The 27406-nt window shown below is 52.8% G+C and overlaps 8 protein-coding genes across 8 annotated transcripts; 5 read left to right on the top strand and 3 right to left on the bottom strand.

The window, feature by feature from the left end:
* Positions 1-409: 409 nt before the first annotated feature.
* On the top strand, positions 410-2941 carry POSPLADRAFT_1181144 (hypothetical protein; the record flags this gene model as incomplete). Its single annotated transcript, XM_024488813.1, has 17 exons — positions 410-558; positions 612-628; positions 691-770; positions 825-853; positions 902-939; positions 988-1063; positions 1122-1149; positions 1202-1304; positions 1359-1404; positions 1453-1483; positions 1534-1552; positions 1603-1646; positions 1706-1866; positions 1923-2306; positions 2361-2447; positions 2512-2649; positions 2714-2941. The coding sequence occupies 17 exons, from the start codon at positions 410-412 to the stop codon at positions 2724-2726; spliced, it is 1443 nt and encodes a 480-aa protein (XP_024339874.1). The 3' UTR covers positions 2727-2941.
* A 1102-nt stretch (positions 2942-4043) lies between these two features.
* POSPLADRAFT_1087352 (hypothetical protein) lies at positions 4044-5331 on the top strand (the record flags this gene model as incomplete). Its single annotated transcript, XM_024483049.1, has 5 exons — positions 4044-4125; positions 4192-4267; positions 4542-4689; positions 4743-4776; positions 4832-5331. Coding segments are annotated over 5 exons (840 nt in total), but the record flags the coding sequence as incomplete, so codon positions are not given.
* A 2743-nt stretch (positions 5332-8074) lies between these two features.
* On the bottom strand, positions 8075-8404 carry POSPLADRAFT_1140966 (hypothetical protein; the record flags this gene model as incomplete). The annotated part of the gene is made up of 3 exons (XM_024485238.1): positions 8075-8142; positions 8197-8231; positions 8295-8404. Coding segments are annotated over 3 exons (213 nt in total), but the record flags the coding sequence as incomplete, so codon positions are not given.
* Positions 8405-9179: 775 nt separating this feature from the next.
* On the top strand, positions 9180-13026 carry POSPLADRAFT_1066013 (hypothetical protein; the record flags this gene model as incomplete). The annotated part of the gene is made up of 15 exons (XM_024482031.1): positions 9180-9276; positions 9340-9402; positions 10084-10253; positions 10307-10468; positions 10518-10604; positions 10655-10993; positions 11047-11491; positions 11549-11659; positions 11689-11692; positions 11752-11895; positions 11923-12085; positions 12140-12228; positions 12282-12514; positions 12567-12753; positions 12805-13026. 15 exons carry the CDS (start codon positions 9180-9182, stop codon positions 12818-12820), a joined length of 2310 nt encoding a protein of 769 aa, XP_024339871.1. The 3' UTR covers positions 12821-13026.
* A 1907-nt stretch (positions 13027-14933) lies between these two features.
* Positions 14934-16021, bottom strand: POSPLADRAFT_1039846 (hypothetical protein). Its single transcript, XM_024477605.1, has 6 exons — positions 15919-16021; positions 15837-15849; positions 15629-15784; positions 15495-15570; positions 15356-15435; positions 14934-15286 (listed from the first exon to the last, which is right to left on the bottom strand). The coding sequence occupies exons 1-6, from the start codon at positions 15972-15974 to the stop codon at positions 15125-15127; spliced, it is 543 nt and encodes a 180-aa protein (XP_024339870.1). The 5' UTR covers positions 15975-16021; the 3' UTR covers positions 14934-15124.
* A 3868-nt stretch (positions 16022-19889) lies between these two features.
* On the top strand, positions 19890-21171 carry POSPLADRAFT_1074347 (hypothetical protein; the record flags this gene model as incomplete). The annotated part of the gene is made up of 4 exons (XM_024482694.1): positions 19890-19897; positions 19957-20021; positions 20080-20339; positions 20953-21171. 4 exons carry the CDS (start codon positions 19890-19892, stop codon positions 21031-21033), a joined length of 414 nt encoding a protein of 137 aa, XP_024339869.1. The 3' UTR covers positions 21034-21171.
* A 232-nt stretch (positions 21172-21403) lies between these two features.
* Positions 21404-25630, top strand: POSPLADRAFT_1169681 (hypothetical protein; the record flags this gene model as incomplete). Its single annotated transcript, XM_024488073.1, has 4 exons — positions 21404-22085; positions 22145-23046; positions 23108-23443; positions 23499-25630. 4 exons carry the CDS (start codon positions 21404-21406, stop codon positions 25191-25193), a joined length of 3615 nt encoding a protein of 1204 aa, XP_024339868.1. The 3' UTR covers positions 25194-25630.
* An 86-nt stretch (positions 25631-25716) lies between these two features.
* POSPLADRAFT_1046407 (hypothetical protein) lies at positions 25717-27340 on the bottom strand (the record flags this gene model as incomplete). The annotated part of the gene is made up of 4 exons (XM_024479023.1): positions 25717-25790; positions 25846-25993; positions 26048-27103; positions 27164-27340. 4 exons carry the CDS (start codon positions 27338-27340, stop codon positions 25717-25719), a joined length of 1455 nt encoding a protein of 484 aa, XP_024339867.1.
* Positions 27341-27406: the final 66 nt, after the last annotated feature.

Below are 27406 nucleotides of genomic sequence, written 5' to 3'. Positions count from 1 at the left end.
AAACGCACGAGCATGGCCTGTCGTCAACCGTCTACTGGATAAAAGACCTGATAAACAGCGCGGGACGCCGTGTGGGCTCCCATAGGACTACCATGGCATAAGGTTCATACCGACCGTGACTATCTCAATGGTCGGATGATCGCTCCGGCCAATTTCATGACAGCTCGTTGTCACCAGGTCTCTCTTCTTACAACATGACCATGTATGTGCTCCGTCTGGATAACTCCATTCCCTTCCATTCCTTCATTTGTCCGCATATGTGTCTTCGATCCATTGGAAGCCTCTTATGAGTGGTACATCGGTCATTCGATGGAGTGATACAGGAGTTATTCGGTGTGCCGCCATTATCTGACGCCTAGATATATAGTACTGATATGCCGGAGCGTATCGCCACGTACTTTTGGCCAACATGGATAGATCCGATGAGAAGAGTATCCGACTCGCGGTTGAGGAAGCGCAGCCAGAATCTGTAAAGCGCATCGAGCCGCACCGCGTGCTGCGCAAGCTAGACTGGAGGCTGCTTCCTTTCGTTTCATGGCTCTACCTCCTTGCCTTCATGTAAGTTATGTGTCCGCGCATTATACTCACATATTCCTGATTGGTCGTATCAGGGATCGTACCAATGTAGGTGTGTGCACCGTATAAATCACCTAACACACCTCTCCTGTGACTGAACGCCGTTTCCGACAGGAAATGCGAAGATTGCGGGCTTGACAACTGACCTTCACTTGACTGGTGTCCAATTCAACCTCACCTCCGCCATGTTCTTTGTGAGTTATGGCTATGCTGTTTGCATCACAAAAGAATAAACTGAGGCACCTTAGATTCCATATTGCTTGCTAGATATTCCAGCGTACGTGCTTTCATTGTCGCAGAGTCAAAGGCTGACATGTACGTGCAGAAATGTGGCTCTGAAATACTTCAGACCTTCGCGCTGGAGTACGTACGAATCGTAATATTTACTTTTTGACTAAGAGATTGCCGCAGTCCCGATGATTATGTTCTTATGGGGGGTCATATTGCTTTCCATGGCATTCGTCAAAGACTATGCAGGTCTCATGGTGTAAGTTCTGACACCTTTATACGAGATATAATGAGGGTTATGACCTCCTTGGCCACAGCACACGAGTGCTCATGGGCGTGGCTGAGGTGATCGCCTCCAACATCTTTCATTGTGCATCATATACTCAATTTGACGCAGGCGGGCCTCTTCCCAGGCGTTTCCTTCTATCTCTGCTTGTGGTACCCACGATTCGCACAGGCACAGCGTCTAGCTATCTTCTTATCCGCCTCGAGCTTAGCTGGTGCGTTTCACGATGGCCTCGAGAATCATAGATCCTTAATATCTCATATCATAGGTGCATTTGGAGGACTGCTAGCCTATGCGATTGAACACATGGACGGGTATGTCGCTATTGCATGCCATAGAACAGCAGACCAATATTTGATCAGGATTGCTGGCCTTGCCGGATGGTCTTGGCTTGTAAGTGTTGACGTGTAATAGTGCTTTGACATCATCTTCACTGTGATCAGTTCATATTGGAGGGCCTACGTAAGTAAAGCGTCTACATTCGACGGGACCTTGACGATAGTCCCTGGTAGTGACGGTAGCAGTCGCGCTCCTTTCAACCGCCTATATGGAAGATGTGAGTCTGCTCATCCATGTCCGACATACATAGTATGATAACTCACTTCGTTGCTATAGTATCCTGAGACAGCGTCGTTCCTTTCCGAGGAGGAGCGGGCCTGGCTTATCGAGACCCTCAGGATCGACACGGCCGGTTCATCTAAGGAGATCAAACTAAGATACATTGTGCAAGCTCTGCGAGACCCACACTCTTATCTCTTGGCTGCGATAGACTTCTTGTACGCCCCGTTCTCTCGGCCTCTACGCATGCTGGGTCCCTAACGAGGCATCACAGCATTGTGCTCCCCCTATTTGCCTTCGCCCTTTTCCTCCCTACGATCATCGTGGGGCTTGGCTACTCTTCGCTACATGCACAACTGCTCACTATTCCACCGAGCGTATGCGGCTGCGTGTTCACAATCATCTACGGTATGGCTTCTGATCGCTTGGGGGTTCGCGGCCCTCTTGTCTTGTTGGGGTCACTTTTCTCCCTGACGGGATACGTCATGCTCTTCGCTACGGACAAGCCACTGGTTGGATATGTCGCCACTCTGATTGCAGCAGCTGGTCTGTATCCGTCGTCGGCCTGCATTATTGCATGGACGTCTGGGAATGCGGGAGGGGACATCAAGCGCGGTGCCATGATAGCCCTTGTGGGTGGCATAGGTAACTCTGCAGCGTGAGTCCTCAGGTTCGTCTCCCTTTATGACGCGTCGAACATCATATTGTATAGCATCGCGTCATCCTTCATTTATCGATCACAAGATAGTCCCAGATATCTTCCTGGACATGAGACGAATATCGGCTGTTGCTGTGTTCTGTGAGTAAACTGCAAGTGTTCTTTTATCTCTGTACAGTGCTTAGACCATACGTACCAATTGCAGCGCTCTACTGACGGTGATCACCATGCTGAGATTCTGGCGAGTGAATCGCAAAAAGGAGGCGTATTGCTTGCGAGAGGGCATCGACCCCAGTAGGTTTGAGGAATTTGCCGACATGGGGGACAGATCTCCGCTATACCGGTTGGTCTTTCCGCCGTCCCTGAACCTGTGAGACCCAGGTTCATCCAATGCGATCCCTCACTAGATATACACTTTGATCTTGAGGTGCCAAAGTTAATCCAGCTTGCACGGAAGATCGTGCCAGGAATCGTGTTCACAATAACTAACCGTAGATCGAGGCCCGTTGTGTAGATTTGGAAAGCAATGGTCTGCATCGGATTAGTCAGGACCATTGTGTGAATGTGATTCTCCAGTTGTCGTACATAGGCACCCGCTACTGTTAGTACATGAATGGAAATCAGTTGCAAACGTACGGCGGGGTTTCTGTCTCTCGACACCCATCCAGTGGGATAAACACAGAGAAACCAGACCTATGAAGTTGTGACCATCAAATGTACGCCGCCTAACGGCTTGAGCAGCGCAGGAACGCCTCGACGCGTTTGGCCTTGTCGCTCATCTCGACGATGACGCTGTTCTCGTTGACGTTGACGATGCGCCCGCCAGACTGCTTCGAGAGCATCGCGATAGCGTTCATGTTGTCGCCGCGCATGTGCGGCGCCTGCATGGGCGTGAGCGGCGGCGGGGTGTGCGCGTCGCCCCCTGAGACAAGGAATTCTGATGCGTGATGGGTGGTCCAGCGACAATCCGGGGTAATCAGACGTAATCATGTTACACCAATGATATCGACAAGTTCACAAACCCTAGGCAACGCTGCGCCGTTGCTCGAGACGGCGCACCCGACAAAGTATGGCGGTTGTGAGGTTGAGAGCAAGTCGCTGCGCCGTTTCCGAGTACACCCCACGTGGTCCAGCACGTGGCTACCATGCGCTAAGGACCGTCGTGTTGCACGACCTCTTTCCATGAAACAGAGTCCCGTCTTCCCTTATCTTTCTGACCTCTGCTGGTGTTCACCATCACGGTTTCCTCTCCCTTCGTCCCTTCCCCCTGACGGTGCTGCTCCCGCGGCGTGATCCTCCATGTCCTTGTCTGATTTCGAATCAGACCTGACGGAGTTATCGTCTGACGAGGAAGAGTATATTCCTGCTTCGCAAAAGAGAAAGAAGCCACCGCCAAAAAGCAAGGAAGACTATAAGGTATAATGTCGCCATATCTCACTGTCTTCCGCCTTTATGTTGTTGGCTTCAATGTTCGCAGGTCTCAAATGCATTGCGACCACCTCGAACGACTCAATATACTGCGAAGAGCCTTTACGGTAAAGATGGTCATTTGACGCACGTTGCATTTGGTGACCTGAAATGTGTAGATCAGATTGTGGATGGTGCAATCAAGCTCGACCCGGAGTATCAACGAGGTCCGTCCATTTCTTGCTTACCCATTCTTTTCGGCCCGGACGGATGCTCTTGTAGTCATGTCCTTCGTGAAACCAGTCGCACTCATCAAGCCAATCTTTTATAGATGTGGTCTGGCCTGATACGAAACAAACAGGGCTCATTGACTCCATCCTCAGGAACTATTACATCCCCCCTGTTATTTTTGGTAACATCATGTTGATTGTAGTCGCTATTGATGCGATAGCTCACCGAGAGTGTGTATATACTTCAGCTGTGACTGCTCAAGATGATGGAACAGAGCTTCGTACATGTATCGACGGGAAACAGCGTCTGACATCAATACAGAGGTAATGCAATTTGTTCCCTAAAGGCTAGTAGTCTGATGCCTGTTCCCGCAAAAGGTTTATGGATGGCCTGGTCAGTATTCCTGCATAAAAGTACTAAATGTGCCTAACGGGTTGGAATATATGCTCCTCATTCAGATCTGTCGTAAGTACTGCATATATGCGCTATCAAACCAGGTCAGGAGCTGACGTTCTCCTGCATATCAGACAAGGATTCGTGAGTTTACGTACACATTCGCAATCTCCCTTCGATCACGACCAATATCACAACTCGCAGTGTCACCAATAAACGATACTGGTACCAGGAAGGTACAGCAAAGAGAATTCTGCTCCCAAAGCAGTACAAGCAAGCTTTTGCCAACAAACAGATTACTTGCGTGGAGTATGATTGTTTGACAGACGATCAAGAGAGGGAGATTTTCCAGGTATCGTATGGATGGACTGAGACAGAAGTGATGTTACTCACCGCCTTAAACAGCGAGTTCAGCTTGGTGTAGCATTGACACCTGCAGGTCCGGTGAATCATCGATGCCTTTTAGCGCTTGTGTTAACTGTCGTTCGAAACAGAGCGTATGCAGGCAAATACCGGTCCGCGCTCTTCTCTCATTCGTGAGGTACAGTCGACAGTCCTGGGTGCGGAGGGATTTGGTGACAATTTGGACTGGGGCCGTGCTCGAGGACGGGACTTTCAATGTCTAGCTTCTATCATCTATCTCATGGAGCATCATCCACTCACTACGTTCCCCGGTGCTCCGCAGCTGGACAAATGGCTACAGATAACGACCCCAGTAACATCGCAGTTCCGCAGCGAAGTCGTCGACACCTTCAGGATTTTTGTTGCTCTTGTCAGAGACAAGCGGTACAATGCGTCGTTCTCCAAGCCAACCCGAGTATCACCAATCGAGTTCACCATGATAGGCATTCTGATTTCCGTGCACCGAGCCAAGCTCTCCATGACCCAGCTCTCTTCGGCAATCCGGATCATGAGGGCGGACGTGCGGAAAAGACATGTTGATATCCGCGCGAACACTAAGGTTACCAAGGACATGTTTGCCTTCATTACGAGCCGAATGAAGACGGCTGAACTGAAAAGTGATGGCCAGGGGGATAGCCCCGCAGCTGCCACCGTCGATGCTCCGCCAAAGCCGGCCAAGAAGGTGCAGAAAAGGAAGCGAGTCGAAAGCAGTAGCGAAAGCGAGGAAGAAGAAGTCAAGAGGAAGCCACCGCCTCCCAAACCATCAACATCGCGCATCACAGCATCAGGTCCTGCAGAAGCTGCGAAACTGCGACAAGCTGCACAAGCGAAGCCGGCAGCAAAGTCATCCTCGACAATCAAAGCAACCACCTCCAAGGCAGCAATCACAGCCAAGGCTCCGGCTAAGCAGTCGCCATCGACACAGAAGTCTAAGGTGGTTGCCAGTTCAGCTCAGGGATCTTCGACACCCCAGTCAGCGTCAACCCGGCGAACTAACGGAAATACGCCCACTCCCTCGAAACTATCCGGTGAACCTGGTAGTCCTGCACTGCCACCTCCGTCCAGCGCATCTGGCAGTACGTCGTCTACTCCCGTTCCACCTCCAGCCGCACCGAAACCACTCGCGTTGCCGCGAAGGTCGCCAAATACAGCGGCAGCGAAGAAACGGGCCAATGCAGCTTCTTTAATAATCAAAACAGAACCTGGGCTTGAGAGCGTTCGAACCCCCACTTCCACGAATTTCTCGCCCGCCTCTATTGCCCCGTCTCCAATTGACCGCCTTGCTTCCATTCGGGCGGCTAAAGCCAGTACGAACGCAAATACAAATGCGAACGCAACTCCAATACAATCGCCCGTGGTGGCCAAGGGGTCTGGTACCCAGATACCTATGGAGGTAGATCCTCCGGACAATAACATTCTGGATAGGGCAGCCCCCATCGTGAAGCGCGAGTACACGCAGCCATCCCTCAATGTCGGCTCCGCCCAACATCCTGCAAACTTCCATCAGCAACCTTCTCCTGATGCCACCACCACCCTTCCTAGCGGATCGCAAATCAGTTCAGCAGACATCGAAGCAATATTAGCCATACACGGTGTACGCGGCCGATCAGCCTCAGCTGGTCCTCTACGGCCCCCATCTATGCCTCCCGCTGTACCGCAGGCGAACTCTCAGTCGTCGACGCCGACCCTTACCGTACCTCCAAATACAGGAGACAGTCAGCAATCAATTTCCGGAACGGCACCTGCATCCGCGATGCCTTCCATGATCTTGCCTAATGGACATTCGACCCAACAGACCAATGGTTCTGTTCAGATGCACCCCCACATCCGCCAAGAACCAACGAGGCGAGTATCGCCAACCGTAGAACAGAAGTGGAGGCCTATTCCAGGTCACCCTGTTCACCAGGACCCATCACCGGTAGCACAAACAGCTGGAACAGGTGGAACGGGTACAAATCGGGTGATGCCGAATGCTAGTATGACCCAGCCCGTACCTATTGCCCCACCTGTTCCCAGCGCAGCTGCTACCCAATCGAATGGCGCGCCAAATTCATTCGGAAGACCAATACCTACTGGACCTCGGGATCGAACTCCAAGTTTTCCGAATACACCTGTCCCGTATCCACCTCCTCAACCTCCTCATCCACCTCCTCCTGTTCCCTCACTGCCACTGCCTCCCATCAGTCCATCATTACCGCCTCCGCCTCCGCCAGCACTGGGAGCGCCTTTGAAGGACCACAGCACACTGGCGCAGCCTATGGCAAGCCCTGCCGACCTGCGGCGCACTTCGTCTGGATCCGTTGGCGGACGCGACCGTCCCACGCGATGGGACGAGCGCGACGACGAGCGGGATAGGGACCGAGATCAGGATCGGTATCGTGACCAAGAACGAGATTGGCATCGGGATCGAGACTATGACAGGGGGTCGGGCTGGAGAGGAAGAGGCGGAAGCGGGGACCGCGGCAGGAGGGGCTGGGGATGGCACCGCGGGTCAGGCTACCAGAACAGAGACTGGTCGCAGGGGAGACGCTAGCGTGAATACAGTTGTGGTATCTTATGGTGCATCGACTAAGGTTTGTCCACACTGCGGTGTGTTTCAGTGTGGTTCAATGAGGCGTGAAGTGCTGACGGATGGCCATTGCTTCCATTCTTCCTGCAGACCTCGGCTGCATCGTCCCGGATGATCACCATTGTTCGGACCCGTTAAGCACCTTTTTCGCCTTGTCTACAGACACGTTCAAGTCGTGTTTCTGCTCAATGTTCAGCCACCACGAAACATCTCACATTATGACCTGCACAAGTTCGCACAATGCTTCCCTCCACCTCCATTCACATGACTTATTAACGCAATCGCCGCCGTTATCTTCGTCCTACTATGCCTATATTCTTATACTGCTCCCTAGTCATAAGGTAACTGCAGACTGCCTTGATTATGAATCAAATTAGCATTATGTACAACCAAGACAGACTTCCGAATCCCGCATCCGAGCTCAATCTTGACCCTATAGCATCACCACTGTCCAATTCCGCCAGGGAAATTACACACACATATATGTCGTGCTGCAAACTTGAGAAACGCGGCCCAGCTTGGTCGCTTTAAGAACACTACAACCGACAGAATAACACAGTGATGACGACCTGGACAGAGTGCAACTCTTATATTAAACGAACAACGTACATGGATAGAAGCACACTATACAAGCCTGCGGGTACACAGCCAATGCGCATCATCCTCAAGTAAATATCCCCGATGATGGCAAAAGAGGCTGCCCTGGGTACGGGCTGAACCTCTGGTTCACATTTCTTCTCAATCCCAAATGAGACGAGGATCGATATCATTGGATAAGTATTGTCACCGCCATTGCCACGCATGCCATGGCTACATATGGTGATAGGCGTTCCCCTGCAGTTCGGACATGTCAGCTCCTGCAGAGCCAAAGACTAAGACTGAGCGAACCTATGCGAGCAGACATCCAAAAGAGACCGAGAAACCTGGCGATTTCGACCGCGTAACGTTAGAAGAGTACACCAGAGACATCTTGTACGAGCACGCACCCCTCCTTGTTTCGGTCGATGAGTCTTGGTGTGACCGCGCGGACATAAGTGCATGTGCAGATCATGAGCAGGATGACAAGCAGGAGCGACTGGAAATTGAATAGCGCAGACTAAAGCACTGACTCTGTCAGCGTCCGTGAAAGCATACAGAAAGGTTTCGAGTACAGTACCATGACGGTTTAGCTGCACAGCAGCGCGCGCCGTAGAGTGGTGGTTTGGTGACCGTCAAGTGGCTGAGCCGCAGCGATGGTATGTGACTTACGTAAGTCAACAGCGCGATTAGATTAGATGCATCTCGATCGCTCCGAGTGCTCTCCGCCCAATTCTAATAGTAGCAAGCCAAGCAAGACACGCTTACAAGAATACCACTGCGGGTTCAGTGCCATGATTTTGATTTTGCTCTGTAAGCCGCTATGAAATGACTGTTCGATGTGTGCTAATTCCCGGCGCAGATACCGGCATGCGCTTCACCTTCCGGAGTACATGCTGTGGGACCATCTGCCGGTGACACATGGAAATGCTGGGAGGTTTGCTTCCTTAGTGGGCCTTTCGTCCGGTATTTCTGTCGAGGTTCGGTGACGTTATAACCTTGTTCTTGATTGCTGACCTAGCGTAGCAGACTGAAGGCTCGAGAAACAATGCTTTAATTTGTGAGTCACGTAGCCTCTATTCTCTTGTCTCCGAGCTCGCAAAGCATACACCTACTAGAGAGTTATCGATTGACATCATACAGGCAGAGCAGAATCACAAGCCCATTTTATCTTATCTATGCTCACGGGCGTCACGAGCAGGTGGTCCCCGGACAACTGAAACGTGACCCCGAAGACCCCTAGTGAGAGCACGCAGGGCTGTTACCTGTGTTCCCACATCCCCTCCGTCTCCTCCATGTCCATCTTCGTCGTGCCCGACGACAAGCACTTCTCGAGTGCTAGTTCAATAGACGAGAAGCTAGAGAGAGAAAAGGAGGATAGTGAGAAACAAGGTATGTTCAGAAATCCAGCTTCCCTGATCAACTTTGACGGGATATCTCGTTTCATGCGGAAAGTATACGCCCTCCCTGTTGATACATTTGATGACCCGAACCTCGACGACGATGAAACGGACCTCGGTAAGCATCATTGACCTTGCATCTTTGTACATGGCCGTTCGTGGATAATATGCGCTCGGTTCCATATCCTCTGCCTGCTGGGCCGTCTATTGGACTGCATATGTCAGGTGTGGCTGTCATGTTCACGGTTCAGGCGTCAATACCGCGCTCCTGCCTTACCTAGGCGAGGTGAACAGCAGCTCACTACTATCAAACCATTGGTTGTACCCGCCTCTAGGGTTTTTTGGCAGGTGTCTGACCCCACGTCTGTCTATCTCAGCACACACCGCCGGAAATTGTGGAACACGTAGCTCGCGCTCCGAATCCATTTTGTCTGTGGCACTCTGCGACCAGGCAGCTTCACAAATTTATAGTGCATCCCATTCGTGGGCATCCCTCCCACCCGCTAGAGACTATTGCGTTGAACTTTCGTTCAATGCTCGCTTTGACAGCGACAGATTAGCTGCAGCCGCAGCTGAGACATTGTTGTATTTGTGTGCTCACAAATCTTCTTCGACTCTAGTTGAAGACCAATCGGATCACTTGAGGCATATACTCCCTGATATTCTTTCAGTTTCATGTGTGGTCATCCCGAGTGTAATCCGAGCGTCCTTCACATTAACGGGGCCATTTTTACCATGATGGATTTTGTCCTGCTATATCGGATCGAGTATAGGATCTAACTCATCAATCTGTCTTTAGAGGATGACTCGCCATACCCAGAAGTACGCTCCGCGGTAGCGAACACTGACGACCCCGACATGCCTGTTTGCACAATACGAGCCTGGACGATTGGCATTGTATGGTCAATACTCATACCCGGCCTCAACCAATTTTTCTTTTTCCGATCTCCATCGATCACTGTCACCGCTGTGCGTTACCGCCCCTTTTCTCAGCATGACTTCGGATGCTGAATGTCGTGCAGCTCGTCGCACAATTACTCTCATTTCCCGTCGGAAGACTATGGGCGCGGATTGTTCCTTGCGTCACAATTTTCGGCCTGCCCTTGAATCCCGGCCCATTCACAATGAAGGAGCACGTTTTGATAACGATCATGGCGAATGTGGGGTATCAATCTGCGTATGCTGTAAGTATGTCCTGCATCATGTGAGAATATGCTTCTTATTCTCTTATAGACGGACGTCGTCGCTGTACAGCGCGTGTACTACAACCAGATATGGAGTTTCAGCTATCAATGGATGCTCATGATGTCCACGCAACTGGTATGCTGATCGTGGTCCTTAGGGTCTTGGTACTCACTATAGTTATATAGATCGGCTTCTCTATTGGTGGGGTGTTCCGTCGCTATCTCGTGCAGCCGCCGTCGATGATCTGGCCTACCAACCTCGTCACTTGCGCCTTGTTCAACACGCTCCATTCGCAACAGTATGCCGGCATTGGCAACCATGGCGGTTTGTCTCGGGAACGGTTCTTCACATATGCCTTTATAGCGGGCGGGTGTTGGTACTTCTTCCCGGGATACATATTTCAGGCGCTCAGTGTCTTCACCTGGGTATGCTGGATAGCGCCGGATAACGTTGTTGTGAACCAGCTCTTTGGCTACGAATCCGGACTTGGTATGTCGCTTATCACCTTTGACTGGACTCAAGTGGTGAGTTCTACTATTCCCCGCTGCTTTCGCCGCTGATAACCAGGTGCATATAGATTGCTTATGTCGGGTCGCCGCTAGCCACGCCCTGGTGGGCAGAGGCTAACGTTGCATTCGGATTCGTCTTCTTCTTCTGGTTCCTGACGCCGGTCCTGTACTACACGAACACCTGGTACGCGAAGAACATGCCAATCTCGTCGCGCACATCATACGATAACACGGGCGGGGCGTACAACGTGTCCCGCATCATTAATGACGACGCGACGCTGAACCTGACGATGTACACGAACTACTCGCCGCTCTTCCTCTCGACGACGTTTGCGGTTGCGTATGGCCTCTCGTTCGCGAGCATCACGTCAACAATCGTGCACACCCTGCTGTATTTCCGCAAGCAGATTTGGGTGCAGAGCCGGCGATCGCTCTCGGAGCAGCCAGATATACATGCGCGCCTGATGAATCGATACCCGCAGGTGCCCGACTGGTGGTATGGCGTAGTCTTCGGTATGTCCCTCGTCCACCCTCGCAGAGCAGACACGACCGCTAACGATTGAGCAATAGTGTCTATGTTCACCTTTGCTGTTATCTCCATTGAGGCGTGGAACACACAGTTCCCTGTGTGGGCCCTGATCCTGGCCCTAGTGATTTCTTTCATCTACACGGTACCGTGTGGTATGATACAGGCTATTACAAACCAACAGATCGGTCTGAAGTTGGTACCGCTTTGCTTGCTTCCTGCGATTTTGTCGCTCACTCCGCTTTAGTGTCGTTACGGAGCTCATCATCGGCTACGCACTACCTGGCAGACCGCTGGCAATGATGATGTTCAAGACGTGGGGCTACATCAGCATGTACCAGGCGCTGCAGTTCGCCTCAGACATGAAGCTCGGGCATTACATGAAGATCCCGTAAGGATTTAAATTTGCCCCGCGCAGGAAGATTGTCCTCATTTTACTGTCTCCTACTAGCCCTCGTCCAATGTTCTGGGGTCAGGTAGTTGCTACGGTTATTGCCGGTACTGTTCAGTTGGGTGTCCAGTCCTGGATGTTCCACAACATTCCGGATATGTGCACACCCAATCAGAAAGACGGCTTTGTCGTAAGTTGTAGTCCTCGAACAGTTCTCGCGGAACCTACTCATGGGCATCTCTAGTGTCCATCGACCGAGGTTTTCGGCACGGCCTCCATTGTGTGGGGGGTGATCGGGCCATCACGACAGTTTACTTCAGGCCAGATCTACCAGTTAGTACTTCATACTGTTAGGACGCTCGATAGTTGCTAACGTATCTGCGCAGTGGACTTGTCTTTTTCTTCCTTGTTGGCGCGTTTTGTCCGCTGATCTCATACTTCTTCTCGATGCGGTGGCCAAATTCCATCCTGAAATATGTGAACTTCCCCGTCATCTTCAATGGACCGACACAGATTCCGCCAGCCACGGCAGTCAATTACGTGCCATGGACGATAGTTGGTTTCATCTTCAACTATGTCATCCGTCGTCGCCATTTCTCGTGGTGGACGAAGTATAACTGTATGTGATCAGAGCATTCTTCCGCGATGCGGGACTGATATCGTGGCACAAGATATTCTGTCGGCTGCTATGGACTCCGGTGTTGCTGTGGCCATAATCCTGATCTACTTCTGCCTGCAATACCCGCAGAATGGAACAATCGGCCAGAACACAATACAGACATGGTGGGGCAATACCGTGTTCAAAAACACTGCGGACTACAATTACACTTCATATTACAGAACGAATGGTACTTTCGGGTATGTGCAGCGTATACTCCACCGTAATATTTCCTGCTGACATGTCAACAGCCCGAAGCACTGGTGATGGGCTCGCCTTGGGATGTATCTTTTATATTATCTATAACGTCATGCGGGCGTATCTGTTTCGTTGTATCTGCATACCCCTAATCTCGCTAGATTTTGCTGTTGTACTTTTGTAGGTGGATTTAGGTGTGCGGGCTTGGAAGAGGCATGTAGTGTATCTGTAGATTAGTATTACTGACGTTAGGAATTTACACATTGATTATCTGGATTCCGTGGTAGACAACTCACGTCGAAAAGCGTGTAGGTATGTGAGGAATAATTATTGCACGAAAGTGATAGATGGTGCCAGCTTGAAGGTATTGTATTGGATATCTCAACAGTGCGGTGTAAAGACGTTTCTATAGATACACAGTTGGTTGGCGCTCTAGTCTACCTAGACTATCGTTTGGAAAAATTATAAGTCTATCGTCACATGCAGACGCTGCAGCAAGCTGATCACATCTTGTAAATAGCAGTCGTATAGATGCAGCGGTACTGCGTGCTGTGTGCTGCTCGACAAGTCTCACCGACTTCCACGAGAATTACAAAGCAAGCATTCACATCGCCATGATCAAATGCTGGCCCATTGCACAAACTATCTGCCGGACTCCTTTATCATGAGATACAAACACGTAGAACTGCGTCAGCACGCTGAGGTGCAGCGCGAATGCGGGGCCTATTGAATATATTCGATAACCTGAGGCCAATGCCTTGCAGTCGCTGTACCCCCGTACAACTCCCGGGGGTCCAGTATGACCTCGCAGTGCGTATCTTGCGATCGTCCTTGGACCTTATCATCCCCAGGCGGCCACGGACTCATAGTTCAGTCACCTTAAAGGTCCACATAAAGCGGCTGCTGAACGCGCCCGATTTGTCTCCCTAATATCGGAGTGGAAGAACCGCCGACTTGCTGCTTTGATCGAAGGCGCGCTACAGCCAGAGTTCTGTCATGATTCTGAGACATTGGCGCGGAGATGCCACAAGGAGTGAGAACATGGCGTTCTAGATCGATTGTAGCAACGCGCTTCGGATCTGGTCTTGGTCGGCTGCGGTACACATGCCAAGGGGAGTTCCGGACTTGTCCAATATATCAATTGTTCGATTGAGATTGTTTATACGGAACGAGGTCTTGTTTCCATATATGTCCGTTGCCCGATCCTCTAGGTGGATGCACGTCTACCGAGCATGTACCGACCTGGCATCCTGAACAGACGTGTGGATTCCTGTATGTTTTCATGTAATGGAAAACAACTCACTGCAAACTTCCAGTCAATATTTAAAATGTATAAACACAATCATGCTACTAATTATGCGCACTTCGCCTTCTCGAGGGCTCGAGAAGCAATAGTCACTGCCCGCGAGCGCTCCGTTGCCTGAGGTACCACGGTACTGGGTCTGGTGGCGCAATACAACGTCTATGTGTCCGGCGGGTGCTTTATGAATGATACCGACGAACTAGGCAAGTCTAGATATGCTACGACCGTGCGTGAGTACATTGCACCGCGCAGTTGTCGCGCATGAAGCAAGTACTGAACACACACCTCACACAAGTCAAAGAATACTATGTCTTGTACCGTTCGACTTTGAGCAACGCTGGTTACCTTCCATAGACGTGTCCACACAATCACTAGACAAGGGATCACGCCGTGGTCAAGCTCAAGCGCCAGGAGCACGGAAGCGAATATCAGTGGTTCAGGCTGTTCAAGCTAGAAGATCCATACTGTCGTAATTGGATGCTGTACCGCTCGCTTGTTTGAATTTACTTGCCTCATGCTGCGCCAGTTCAACAGCACCATGACTAGATCCATACTCTTCCGCACATGACTCCGTGCATCCAGCGTCATCTGCACCCATGAACACCAGATGCCGGGAGAACTACCCCCGAGCCGGAGGGTCCTGTGAGAGTCAAGATGCCCACAAGACGCCTGCGTTGTGGCAGACTTTCCGCGGGATGTCAACACCGAGCAGAGAAGCCGAATCCGCGCAGCAGCCGGTGTCTTCTAATGATAACGCGCGAGAGAGAGAAGAGTCAAATCCTCGGCGATGTACGATATGATTATCGATACCGAAGGACGTGTGCGCGGAACTTCAGAACTGCTTACCATGTATGGGCCAGTACCACTAGACACCGCCTGTCGAGAAAGATTGCGTCGGATATGTATCAGCCGAAGACTTGCTGGAAAACTAGAACTGATACAGCAGAGAGCGAACCGAGTACTGTGACAGGGCAAGTAAATGTTATCAAACGCGCAATATACGACACAACCTAGAAGCACTGCGGCAGCTGGCGTATTGTGGATCGCAACACGAGTGATGGGCATTGCGCTCAGACAGTGCCAGAAGAGGTAATCGTGACCTTCTGTTTCGGACGGCCCGAGTCCGTGCCGACATTCTCAACCTGTTTGACCACATCCATACCTTCTACAACCTCGCCGAATACCACGTGCTTGCCGTCGAGCCACGACGTCACAACTGTCGTGATGAAAAACTAAAGCCACAACGCGCGTTAGTTTTTCTTTTCTTTTGAGAAGAAAGGGCCGTGCATGAGACCACAAACCTGTGAACCGTTCGTGTTCGGTCCTGCATTAGCCATGGAGAGCAGGCCCGGCTTCGTATGCCGGAACTTGAAGTTCTCATCTATTTCACAGCAATGTGAGTAAGGTCATGAGTTGAATGCGGTCGCCTTCGTTACCAACCTGCGAACTTCGCCCCATAGACAGACTTCCCTCCTGTGCCGTCGTGCCGCGTGAAATCACCACCCTGAAGCATGAACTGCACCGTGTCCTAATCAGGTGCTGCGATAGCGTGGCGCAGAAGACATCATACTGACGTTGGGAATGATTCGGTGAAATGAACTACCAGTGTATCCGAATCCATGCTGGCCGGTAGCTAGTTCGCGGAAGTTCCTCGCTGTTTTGGGTACGGCATCGTCGAACAGCTTGAAGACTATTCGACCCGTGGGCTTCGCGTCAATGGCGACGTCAAACTGTTTGCATGCGTCAGTAGACCCCCGGCGGATAAAAACACGAATGACGCACAAAAACGTTTGACCTGTCGAAACATAGAGCGAAGAGCAGTAACGTTAGCACATGTTCAAGAGCCATAGAGGACAGCCATTACATTTGGCTGGAAGAGGCCGATGCTGAGGTTGCAAAGCGACGTAAGAATGAAGCCATTTTTTTTGAATTCGACGAGCGAGAGAATAGTGTGGATAAGAAGGAAGGGAAGACGTTGTAGCCTCAGCGGTCAAGCCTGAGCAAGCGACATTCCAGCAGACACTCACGTGACTGGCTTTTGAGGCCTCGGCTTGGGACGACTGTTGGGGTGGTGAAAGCCTTATTCTCCACATCTTCACTAACGACCATTTATATACAGGGGTACGAACCCCTACTACCACACGCTATCATCATTATTTTGACTGTCGGTGATTCTTGATGATCACACGCACACGAATGGACATATTGCATGTCATGTCTCAACAAGAATGATCATAGAGAACCAGAGGAAACAACAAGGGCACCTTCTCCACGAGAAAGAGTGCTCTAGGCCGCTCGGCTCAATTTCTCGAGGACGAACTTGGACTCTAGCCGTACACCCTACTCCACGTGTATCAACACGATCCGCCGAACGACTGCCACGGAGCCCAGCGCGGTAAGTCGACGGAGCCAGCGAAGCCGCCAAGGGCGGGAAACAGAACATCAGTTGTAGATCTGAGGACTGAACGTGACCAGATGCTCGGAACCCAGGAGGTACAGAGGTTGTTCCGCGCGCCCGGCCAAGCGACAGCTTTACGCTCAGCCTCGACTGGATCGCAGGAAGTTGACAGCTAGCCAAATTGGCTGGAATGAAATGTTCTGGACTGGATGCGAGAGGGGCTTTAGTTACATGATGAGGTGACCACTCAACCCAATCCGATGGGGCGATGGACGTTCGCGGAGCGTACCCGGATAGGCGCGCGGCAGGGCGTACCGCCTCGAGGTGGTCAGCGATAGCGCGACGGCATTCGTTTCGTGTTCCACCCTGAGTCGCATGTCTTGTCTCGAAGCCGATTGTGATGCACGGGCGACGCGGACGGCCACGGTCTGGCTTCTTACACGTTAATTCATCCCGACGTTCCGGCGCCATGGTCGCAGGCACTGGCTGCGAGATATATATTTCAGTAGCCGGTGTTCCCGCTCGGGCAGCATTCCACACAGCACATACCTAAAGCAGATGCCTGGAGTATGGCCTTGCCGGCTCTGCCGACCCGACGTGGAGGGGCTAATACCCAACAAGGGCCTTGCCGTTGAGCAAGACACTAGTGCGGCCTGGACTTCCTCGCGGCATGTCCACCATCGCGAAGGAGTAGTCTGTGGTAGCTTCCAGCAGTGGACCCGAGTGAGCCATATGCGGTAGGTCTAAGGGACAACACCAGCGTGCTCGCGGATATTAGTAGACAGCACAGACATGGTGGGAAATTCAAGGGTCGACGATGACATGCCATTGAGACAAGTATTTGCCATGTTGGTTCGGGCGCGTACGCTGACACTGAACGTCGGAACACCGAGTGAATTTGCTTCTCTGCTCAGGTCGTGAACATGAGTGGGGCGATGAATATCAGAAGTAGGCTCGCGCGGTTGAGCCAGGCGGATGGTCTGATGCTGCTTTTAGGGACAAAACCCTTACTTTGTCAAGGTATGAGAGGCGTTACTTGTAGTACGCGTAAATCAGCGATGTCACAGCGACGTCGAAAGAGGCCCAAGCCTGTAGTGAAGACACGTCGCACACGGCACACGTGATCGCGTATACGACGCGTCAGTGGCTGCTTCTCGGCGTCCCGCCCAGTGAATTGTCTGCACTTCGCGGCTAGACACTGCCAAGTATTCAGAGTGTCATTGAGTTGTGCAAATGACACTTTCTACTCACGATCAAATGTGGTTGAAATCAATGCCACGTTGCTCTGTTTTGCCCCAACAGAACGGCAATGACGCAAACAGCCTTCGGACTGCGACATCAGCGCCAGACTTACACGTCCAAAATTTGAAATATCATCAATACATTTGCATATACTGATGATTGCCGCCTACCCTCTCCGTTAATACACGGATCCAGGTGCGATGCAAGCCAAATTCGAACACGTTCGTAGTCTACCAGTAGCGTGTAGCCTCGTTTGACGGGATACGTCAGTGTCATGAGCAGCGTGGGAGGAGTTTTCATGGGAGAAACGTCCTGTTTTTTTACCTGTACAGATCGCAAGAATTGAGATGCCACAGCCCGCGTTGAGACCACGTTGTGTATACCCCCACAACCTGTAAGGCCACCATCGAATGATGTCATGGACAGGCCTATTTAGCAAAAAGCATGTCTATGAGAGAATGTTGGTTGTGGGAACGCCGCCAAACACAAAGTTCTCTGTGTTCAACGACAACAGAAAGGATGTAACGAGGCTATTTGGTCTAGTACGGATGGGCTTCGCATCGTTCGCCCAGAGGAGTTTCGTAGCAATTGCCTTCTGAGAACCCACGCTACTTGCTTCAGGCCTCCATATATGTACTGCTGTCAGTGTAGACTTCTTTGAATAACAGGGATCGGATACAGCGCATATTGGGGATGGGGTGAGTGAGGTGCCACAAGGGACGAACTATTCACAATTGAGAAACATTTGCGATCCTCGCCGTAACAGCACGGCACGCTTGAATACTTCTCCCGCCGCGAAGTCGGATGTGTGAACATGATCCCAAATAATAGCGGCACTACCACCCACGAAAGGGCTGGGTACGTTACCTCGGAAGCTCGCGGTCAGTACAGCCAGTTTCTTCTCGCCCTGCGTAGAGTCCGATTTCTCCGTGGATCCGCCGTTGATGGCAAAGCCTCAGTCCTTTCCATGCAAACGTATCTAGCATATATGGAGGCAACAAGATAAGCATTCAGGAGGTTCGACTGATTGAAGCTTATGTTTAGCCAGTATTGTAGAATACCTTCTACCCGAGCGACGCCCACATATTACTCACAGACGGCCAACCTCAGCATGAGGTACCACCACTTGATCTAGCTTTTCACTCGCCCATTTTGCGCCTCTAGGTCAGGCAGATCAATGTACGAGAATGCGGTGTATTCACGGGTCTCTCCACCACTAGTGCTATTACGATGTTGACGTCCCAAGGCATCTGAAAATTAGAGCCTGGCTATCACGACAGCATTGCAGCACGCTGCCATCATGGGCACTAGTTTATTTTCTCAATCGTAAGCACATTCCCTTAGAGAAGTGGCTCACCTTAATCTCGCGGAATACTCGAGGTTCATGAATGTCCCATGTTTGTCTGCGTTCCTTGTAGTGTACGGCATGCCCCGCGATGCTGCCAGTGTCGGACCGGACAGTAGGACAATTAGACCGGTTGCGTCACAGCTGGGTACCTTTTGCATGTGCTTGTTTACTGGCTATGATCACTGGCGGAGGCATTACCCGGTCTAAACACGAGGAATTAAAAAAAGACATTACCCGGTCACCAAGACTGAGTCGTAAAATGATCAGTTCGTGAATGAAGTTTCTGACGTGGCGTATTTATCAGTAGTCGTCCATTTTCTTCGGGTACGTGAAGTGCAATCGAACACAACTCGGCCACCTTAGGTAGTGAACGAGAAAATAGTTTACAAAGAGAACCTGTTTCAATCGACTTATGAGAGTTGACGAAGAGTCGAGCTGGTCTAGACCAGATCTAGGAACGGCCAGGAACGGCGATGCGACCTGATTGGAAGTCGGTGCTTCGCGATCGTGATCGTCGGGGTCGGGATCGGGTTTGGCCAGATTTGGTATGAGCGGAGACGCACGTGCTTTGGGCTGTGTCCACGACTACAATTGGCAATACTCCAATCCCCACTTTCCCCGTAACCCCGACTACCTCTCTCACATCTAAGTCTCTGTTCCTATAAATTTCGATGAGTATGTCCAAATCCCGCACCCAGACTTATATCATTGAGCAATGCGGAAAATGATGAGGCTGATTGATTTGCAGCGAGTAACGATCGCAGCCACGGTGCTGTACACCTATTGACAGCAGCGCTGTTGGCCCTTTCATGGCTTCCTACAACTCACGCATTGTATTGCTACACCGATGGGTGAGTAAATCTCGTTCACTGAATCTCCGATTCGCAAAGTCTGATATCGTCCAATGATACTAGCTTTAATATTGAGCGCTGCAGCACTCTATCTCCCGGTGCTCGTGTGGGCATTGGCATTGCTATCGGTGAGTCCCAACGAAGACGTCTGCCATAGACTGTGATGCGATAATAAAATATATTTAGCTGTCGTAGGTCTGGCGGCACTAGTCGCATTTGGTGTTTCGCGTCAAAGGCGTCTCCGCCGACAGAACCTCGCCTATGTGCCCAACGGGAATAGTCCCCAGGCATACCCGGTGCAGGGTTCCCCTTACGCCCCGCCTGGCGGTGTCTATGTTCAGAACACCAACTCTGGCTACTATGGATCGTACCCTCCGCAGTACCCGCAGTATCCACCACCGGCGCACAGTGGCAACGGTTGGGACCCGCAGAATGGGTTCGCTCCGGTGAGTCATCGCCCAAGACTTTCCTTGTTTTGCATGCTATGTCGACTTGACGATAAGAGAGGAAGCAACATTCCCACACCTTTTCCTCCTTCCCGTACTCACCCAGCCTAGTAGTTGTTGCTACTTTCTCCCAAATTGGAGGACGTAGTAACGGTTATTACGGGGCTTGATTTTTACCTGGAACCTCTCACTTCACCTGGGGGAAGGTGGTCGTTGGGGCGAACATTCGCTTGCAGTTGTCCCTATACCAGTTGCAGAAAGGAACTCCACATCCTTTACCTGCTGTCTCGTGCGAGAGCGCCGTGAGCGTTAGCAGTCGTTTAGTGCGACCACTGCTACTTGGGTGGATGCTTTACACGCCCTGTGCCCCATCACCCCGAGGCCTGTCGGGAGGGCTCCGTCCAGTAGCGGCTATTGGACTGCGAGGAATTTGCGAGGTGTTGCAGCTGTTCAGACGTGCATCAAGACCGTACGTGAGGGAAGTATGAGTAACATGGCTGCAGCCGCTCGCCTCTAGCGGAAAGGCACTCCTCGAGACTGACGTGATCGCCCTGAATTTCGCTCTCCACTCTGCGTCATGTCTAGTTGCGCGGCCTCTGACCAAATTCCCCAGCCGTACCAGCAGACCCAACCGCCCCACTACTCGCCCCCACTCGGACCGCCGCCACAGATTATGGAGAAAACTCGGCCCTGAGATTTCGGAATATATCTGCCTGCCATGCCAATCGCCATCTTCGGCTACGTCTTGCTGTACCTGTACTGATGTATCTTACAAGATCTTTGTTGTGTTTGCAGTAACGTTGTTGACATCCTAAGAATCTTTATCTTCGCATACCGTAAAAGTTCTCCTTGTTATCCACCACCCTGAGTGTGTGAAGAATGCTCTCGAAGTTTATGAAGTCAAAATATGGGTTCTGGTACTCCAAGGTTGTCTGGGAAACGAAGCGTCAGTTTCGGCAAGTGGCAAGACTTCACGTTTGCGCGCGCCTTTCCATCAATCCGCCACCTCCTCTTGTACCGCCCTCCTCCATCTCACACCGACCGCCTACATTCTCTGATAATTAATGCCGAGCATATTCTCTCGTTCACGCACGACATCGACGCCCAAGAAAACATCCGAATTAGACGAGTTTGGGCGCATCGACAGCAGGGGGTCCGCCCGCGCCTTCACGCTCTCACCGCAGTCCAGCAACAAGAAGGACAAGAAGAAGGAATCCAAGGACAAGTCGAGGGCACGGACTACCTCAGTTGCGGAATCCGAGGTCGCTGAACCCGCCATCCCCGATGGCACATTTCTGCCGCTCAACCTCAACCCACCGAGGATCGAGGCGACGGGGGACACGCCCGGGACGGAGCTGCGCCAGACGAACGCCTACGGCTACCTCTCGTTCGGACGACACGTCGTGCTAGGGCTAGAGCAGGTCGCACGGCTGGTGGACGTGGTCGGAAACGAGCTTGGGCTGCGGGGACTCACGACGCCATTCATTTTTTCGACACTCGCGCTGGATGTCTCGTCTGGTGCAGTGCGGCGGCTGATCCAGGCGTTCCTGCGGACGTGCGACAAGGCATCCCCGGCAGCGGAGGCGGACAGGCAGTGGCGCGAGGAGGCGCGACTGGCGGGCCCGCACGAGTTGGGAATGTGCCTGCGCTGGGGGCTCGCGCGGGTGGTGCGCATCGTAAAGGGCCAGGAGGTGCGTGGGCTCGTCCCGTACGACAACTACGCTGAATGGCGCGAGGCCGAGGCAGGTGCGCGCCGTGCCCGTCATGCATATCTCCCGCTCCTGCCGCTGACCCCCTCCGCGCAGCACTCGGTTACCCAGAGACGCACTTCGGGGCTTTCATCGAGCCCCTGGACCCTGTGCTGCAGTCTATCCTCGTCGCGCTGCTCACTCTACTCGCACGGTTCACTGCACACTCCGCTTCGTCTGGACACACGCCGCCCACCTTGTCCCCGCTATTCGGCCCCTTGCTGTTCGGCCTCGGCCCATCCACATTGGCATTCCACCAGGTGTACATTTGCTATCTCCGCGCGACCACAGCCACAGAACACTTGATTCTAGCATTCATCCGGTGGCAGGATGCTCCGAACACCAGCTCGAGTTCACGCGGGGGAGGCTTCGCAGGGGTTCCGACCCGTCTGAAGCAATGGATTCAGGGGTACCCAGCTATGCTACCCGCGATGGGCAAGCTCGACCGCCGCCCGGAAGCTCGGCGTGGAGCACGCACCCTCCGCCTCGTGAGCGTGCGTCGTAATGTGCGTATGTACTCTCCCGACCTCGTCAAGACTGCTGCAGGGTGGGCACATCGCCCTCGCGGAGCGGTCTCACCCATGGCCGACCGCGCCTTTGCAGGCTCGAAGGAGTGGGAGCGTGTTGCACCGCCAACCCTCAGGCTAACCCCACGCTACTCGGATGCGTACAAGAAACGTATGGACCTCCCGCCGCACTTCCACCCCGCCTCCGGGACAAATTCATCCTCGTCGACCCTAACTGTGCCATCTCTATCTTCAAGCGTATCTACGTCATCTACCGCGACATCATCGCTATGGGATGATAAGGAGCACGGAATACTCAGCGCTGGGACGAACGAGGACCGATTCAGGAGCTTGACGGATCTCAAATGGGGTGAATTCGAGATGATGGGTTTCGGAAATGTCGGTGCCGATGAAAAGAAGCTGCAGTTTGATCTGACTGAAGGCGCACGGGCGGTGAGTGCCACTTCGAGGTTGTATGAATTCCGGCAGCGCTCAATTCCGATGGCTCGTGCAGGCACGCGCAGCGAAACGTGCAACACTTACATGGCAGGACTTCTCCTCATGCGGCTTCTCGCGCACCGATGCGCCTCTCAATGCCACGCTGCAATTCAGCACGCCAGTGACGAACACTGTAAACGCATGGCCGACTCATTCGGTCGAGATCCACCGTAAGCTGAAGAAGACGCAAAAGTCCTTGCCGTCATTTGGATGGGACACGGAGCCGGTGCTCGGTAGCGAAGAAGTCATCGAAGAGGCCTTCGTGGACGTCTTCTGCGATCTCGTGTATGGTGGCGGCTGGATGGACATCGAGCGCTGTGAAGAGATTGACAGAGATTGTAACTGGGCGTTGGTGAGTATGACGAGACTCGCCCGTGTCTTGACGAGGTTGATTCGCAATCTCCCAGGTTGAGTTCAAGAGTCTGTCAGTGTCGAAACCTGCAACGCCTGGCACTGCCGATCCGCGGGCATCAACGTCGTTGTTCCTCTTCGAAGAATTCGTTCCCCTCGAATATAGACAACAACTAGCCTCGGGAGGACGCAGTCGACGTCGCCTTGGTTCGCTCTTCGGCACCTCTTCAAAATACAAGCAGTGGAAACCTGCTTCGACCCTCAATGGCCGGCCATATGTCGTAGGCCACGTCCCCAGCAGCCCATCGTATCGTGAAGTCGAGTTCGAAGGTCTCTTGCGTGAGAACGGTAGCGCGACGAGGATCATCACTCTCAACAACCTCAACCGCAACGCGAGCACCACCACGGGAAGACAGTCACCAGTCGTCAGCAATGTGGCAACTCCTGGTCATATAGAATCGCCAAATGGGACACCTGCGCTGCGCCTCAACACCACCGGCTCACCTCAACCTCGACCACCCAAACGCCGAGAGGGCACGGACTCTCCGATACCCGCAAATCGACGGCAGTCACGCTTCCGGCTACCGGGAGGGCTACCAGTCAGTCCTGGTGGGCATCGGCGATCAGGCATCCCGCCTGCAGAGTACGAGTCAGTCGATTTCGATGCCCGCTTGGCGAGTTTCTCTGACGACGACCTTTCGTCTCTGACCCGCGACCCCAAAAGCCGCCGGCGCTCGAGAGATGATGCCTGGGTGGACATTTTGGTTGCCACCAGCAGTCGTCGCATGAATGGACAGGACGCAGACATGCCCAACGGCAATCGGTTGCGCAATCGGCGATCGGATCCCGAACTTGCCAGTCAAGAAGTCTCGGAGGTGCTTGCCGCCGTCCGCGGTCATATGCTCTCCGATGAAGAAGACGACATGGAGCCGTTGGCGCCTCCATCCATCCGAGAGCCCATGCAGGACGATGTAGGTACTATGGAAGAGTCGATCATCGACCGATCTTTGCGCGAGCGAGATTCGGCTCTGTATGGTGACGATGAAGAAGAGGACCCCGTTCCAGCACCTCGGACGAAGCGCCTTGGCTATTTCGATTTGCACCCGGAACGGCGTCCTGCGCAGTATGAGCGATCGTCTATCGACAGCGATGCCTACTCGCAGGAAGAGGTCTCGAGCGGCATTCCACGATCTCCTGCAACTCAAAGAGACGACGGGGCATCATCCCTCTACCCGTCAGAAGGTGAAGGTGAAGTTGACACGACGCCTAATCAGTCGCTTGCGGACGTCAACGCTTCGAGCCCGCAGGGGCAGACATTCAGCGCCGTTGTCACCGCCGTCGGCTTGCGCCCGACATTATCTAAGGACGATTCACCCGCTGCCTCTACCTCTACGTCTCCGAAGACAGCGAGCAAAACAGCTTCACTGATTGAAATGTACCGTGAACGTGAGCGGAACGCCACCGCGTCAGTACCGACTGCCCCCGTGGCCGCTACATCACCTGCTTCTAAGTTGCCAGTGCGTTCAGTGTCGTTGCAGCCGCGCGCGGAGACTCTGGCAAGTCAGTCCGCCATGTTACCTGCCAAGAAGTTAACTCCTGGTACTGTTCCGCCACCTCCCGCATCTGAAACAGAGGAATCCGATGTAGAGTCCTTTCTGGCTCTCGAAGACCCCGAGCCGAACCTCCCAAATCGCTACGTGCACGGGGCACCATTGCAGAATGTCATCGAGGAGACAGAAGATGAGGAGTAGGGCCCGACTACCCCAGTGCGTGCCATATTGGCCGACACGTGTATATGCAGTCTCTCGTTTTCACCTGTTTCCTGTACACCACCAGGGGTGCAGGCTCACCGTCCCGAACATCGCCATCTTCTGTCGAACATTCCTACATATACATTATGATGTTTTCGCTCTTGTCTGTCGGCCTGCATTGCTCTCTCGTTCCTTCAAACTTGCACAACGGACTCTGCAAGTCCATACATTCCCTATGTTCACTTAGTTTTTGGTAGTGGCTCGTCGGCCATGTTTACGTTAGTGGGGGTACTATTAGACGCGCTGTTGAGTCTGTGGATATCTACTGCAGGGTAGTTGATTCTCACTTCCGTGATCATGTCGATAGTACATGGCTATACTCATGTTTTTGTGTCGGTATGCTGTTCACAATCACTTATTACATCCGTATGCTCCAATTGCCGGAAGTTTCGAATTAAGGGATACGCATCTGCCATACGCGATGAGAGTTTTCTCTTGCCTCTTAAGCTTCCTTGGATAGACATTATACCCTGTTGAGCTGTGGATTTAAATTGCTGGCAGATGCATAGGGTGTAATGTGCAGGTTATGTTCCTCCTCTTTGCTTTGCATAATCGAGGAACGCACGGGCATCCTCCCAGCCCATTCGCTCACGTTCTTTACCAATCTTCTCCCCCCGCCGAATTTCTTCAGCATTAATCACCTTCCAATCCGCATATTCTAGCACCTGCCCTTCTTTCAGCGCTGCTTCGATTTCGGGAGGCGGCGCATCGTCCTCCACTGTACGCGGCAGGACCTCAGTCTGGATAATGTCGTTTTCTGTCTTTGCGCCCGCCCCAACGTCCACGTCGCCCACAGGGGTTGTTTGCACGTCTTCCCCAGGAAACGCATCGCGTAGAATGGTATTTGCGACAGCGTATGCGTCCATCATCGTGCTGGCGAGCACGCCGCGGGCGCCGGTGGCAGCCCAGCCGCTGGCATAGACGTTGCGCACGGTCAGCCCACTCGGATCAACCACGCGTCCACCGACGGTGTTGATATGGCCCAGAGACGGCTCGTACCACGGAGCACTCGGCTCTGCACGGTGTCCGAGCGAAGTGACCACAAGAGACGTGGACTGGGTGGACTTCTCGCCGGTGGGCACGGCACGGGCCGATGCATCCAACATAGTGTGAGCCAGGGTCAACTGTGCCGGAGGACGGACCCCTGAGGACTCCTGCGCCGCTCCCGTGGGGAGGTCTAGGAGTAGCGGAGAGCGGAAGAACTCCAGCGACCACGTCTTGCGCGTCGTTCCTGGCTTGTTCTTCGAGCCTTTCTGCAGGAGCTGCAAGGTACGCGCCTGCTGGCGCGTCAACGGTTCCCCCCCTGCATCGGGCTCCTTCAGCAGTGCTGGGTCAAGCGGCACCATGGACGCATCTGTGAGGTTCATCATCTCTCGGAGCTCCTTTGTCGTGAACGCAGCCTGCTGGAGGCCGCGCCGGCCGACGATTGAGACATGCTCCACAGCAGAACGCTCGAGGACCGCGAGGACGTGCGCGGGCACGTCAAACTTCGCGAGCTCTGACGGTGGCGTGAGAAGCATGCGCGCGATATCGAGCGAGACATTGCCTTGGCCGATGAGGGTGATATGCTGCAACTGCTGGAGTGGTGGTGGGGACGGACGCGAAGGGTGTTGCGTATACCAATGTACAAGCGACAGAGCGGGGACACAGTAGTCAGATGGCGGAATGGCAGGATGCAGTATAGGTGTGGTGCAACCAGACGAGATTAAGAGGTGAGTGTAATGAGGAAGGAGAGAGGAGAGAGGCAGAGATAGTGCATGTGGTACTGGTGACTGCGTTGCGATGTTGACGTTGCCGAAAAATCGCAGTCGTGGGTCTTCTGCCGCAGTGTCGAATTTGTGCGTGCAATTCTGAACGCGAAGCGACGGTCAGAGAGATACAAAGTATCAGGACGGTATACATGCCTTGACTTCTGGATGATCTGGAGCTACCCCATATCGTACGAGACCGTGGGGTGCCCAGAGCCGATCATACAGATGTATATTGAGCTTAGACGAGCTGCCAACAGGGAGGAGGGAAAGAAGACGGGAGGCGACGTAAAAGGCCGACGGCCCCGCACCTATGATCGCAAGCTTGATTGGTGCCATCTAGTTGGTGTGTACGAGTGTGCTCTGAGGTACAGGAGTCAGCTAGGTATCCCGACAAAATCCGCT

This window comes from Postia placenta, assembly GCF_002117355.1.
Source record: "Postia placenta MAD-698-R-SB12 unplaced genomic scaffold POSPLAscaffold_6, whole genome shotgun sequence".
Taxonomy (NCBI): domain Eukaryota; kingdom Fungi; phylum Basidiomycota; class Agaricomycetes; order Polyporales; family Adustoporiaceae; genus Rhodonia; species Rhodonia placenta.
The sequence above is the reverse complement of the archived record's forward strand: the minus strand, read 5'-3'. Positions and strand labels throughout refer to the sequence as shown.

Bases quoted from the DNA above. Each gene is read 5' to 3' on its own strand.
- POSPLADRAFT_1039846 (XM_024477605.1), bottom strand. From the start codon at position 15,974: ATGGCTTCATTCTTACGTCGCTTTGCAACCTCAGCATCGGCCTCTTCC. The intron at 15,436-15,494 runs GTTGGTAACGAA...GCTGTGAAATAG, and splicing joins CTATGGGGCGAAGTTCGCAG to ATGAGAACTTCAAGTTCCGG. The intron at 15,287-15,355 runs GTTTGTGGTCTC...TTGTGGCTTTAG, and splicing joins CGAACACGAACGGTTCACAG to TTTTTCATCACGACAGTTGT.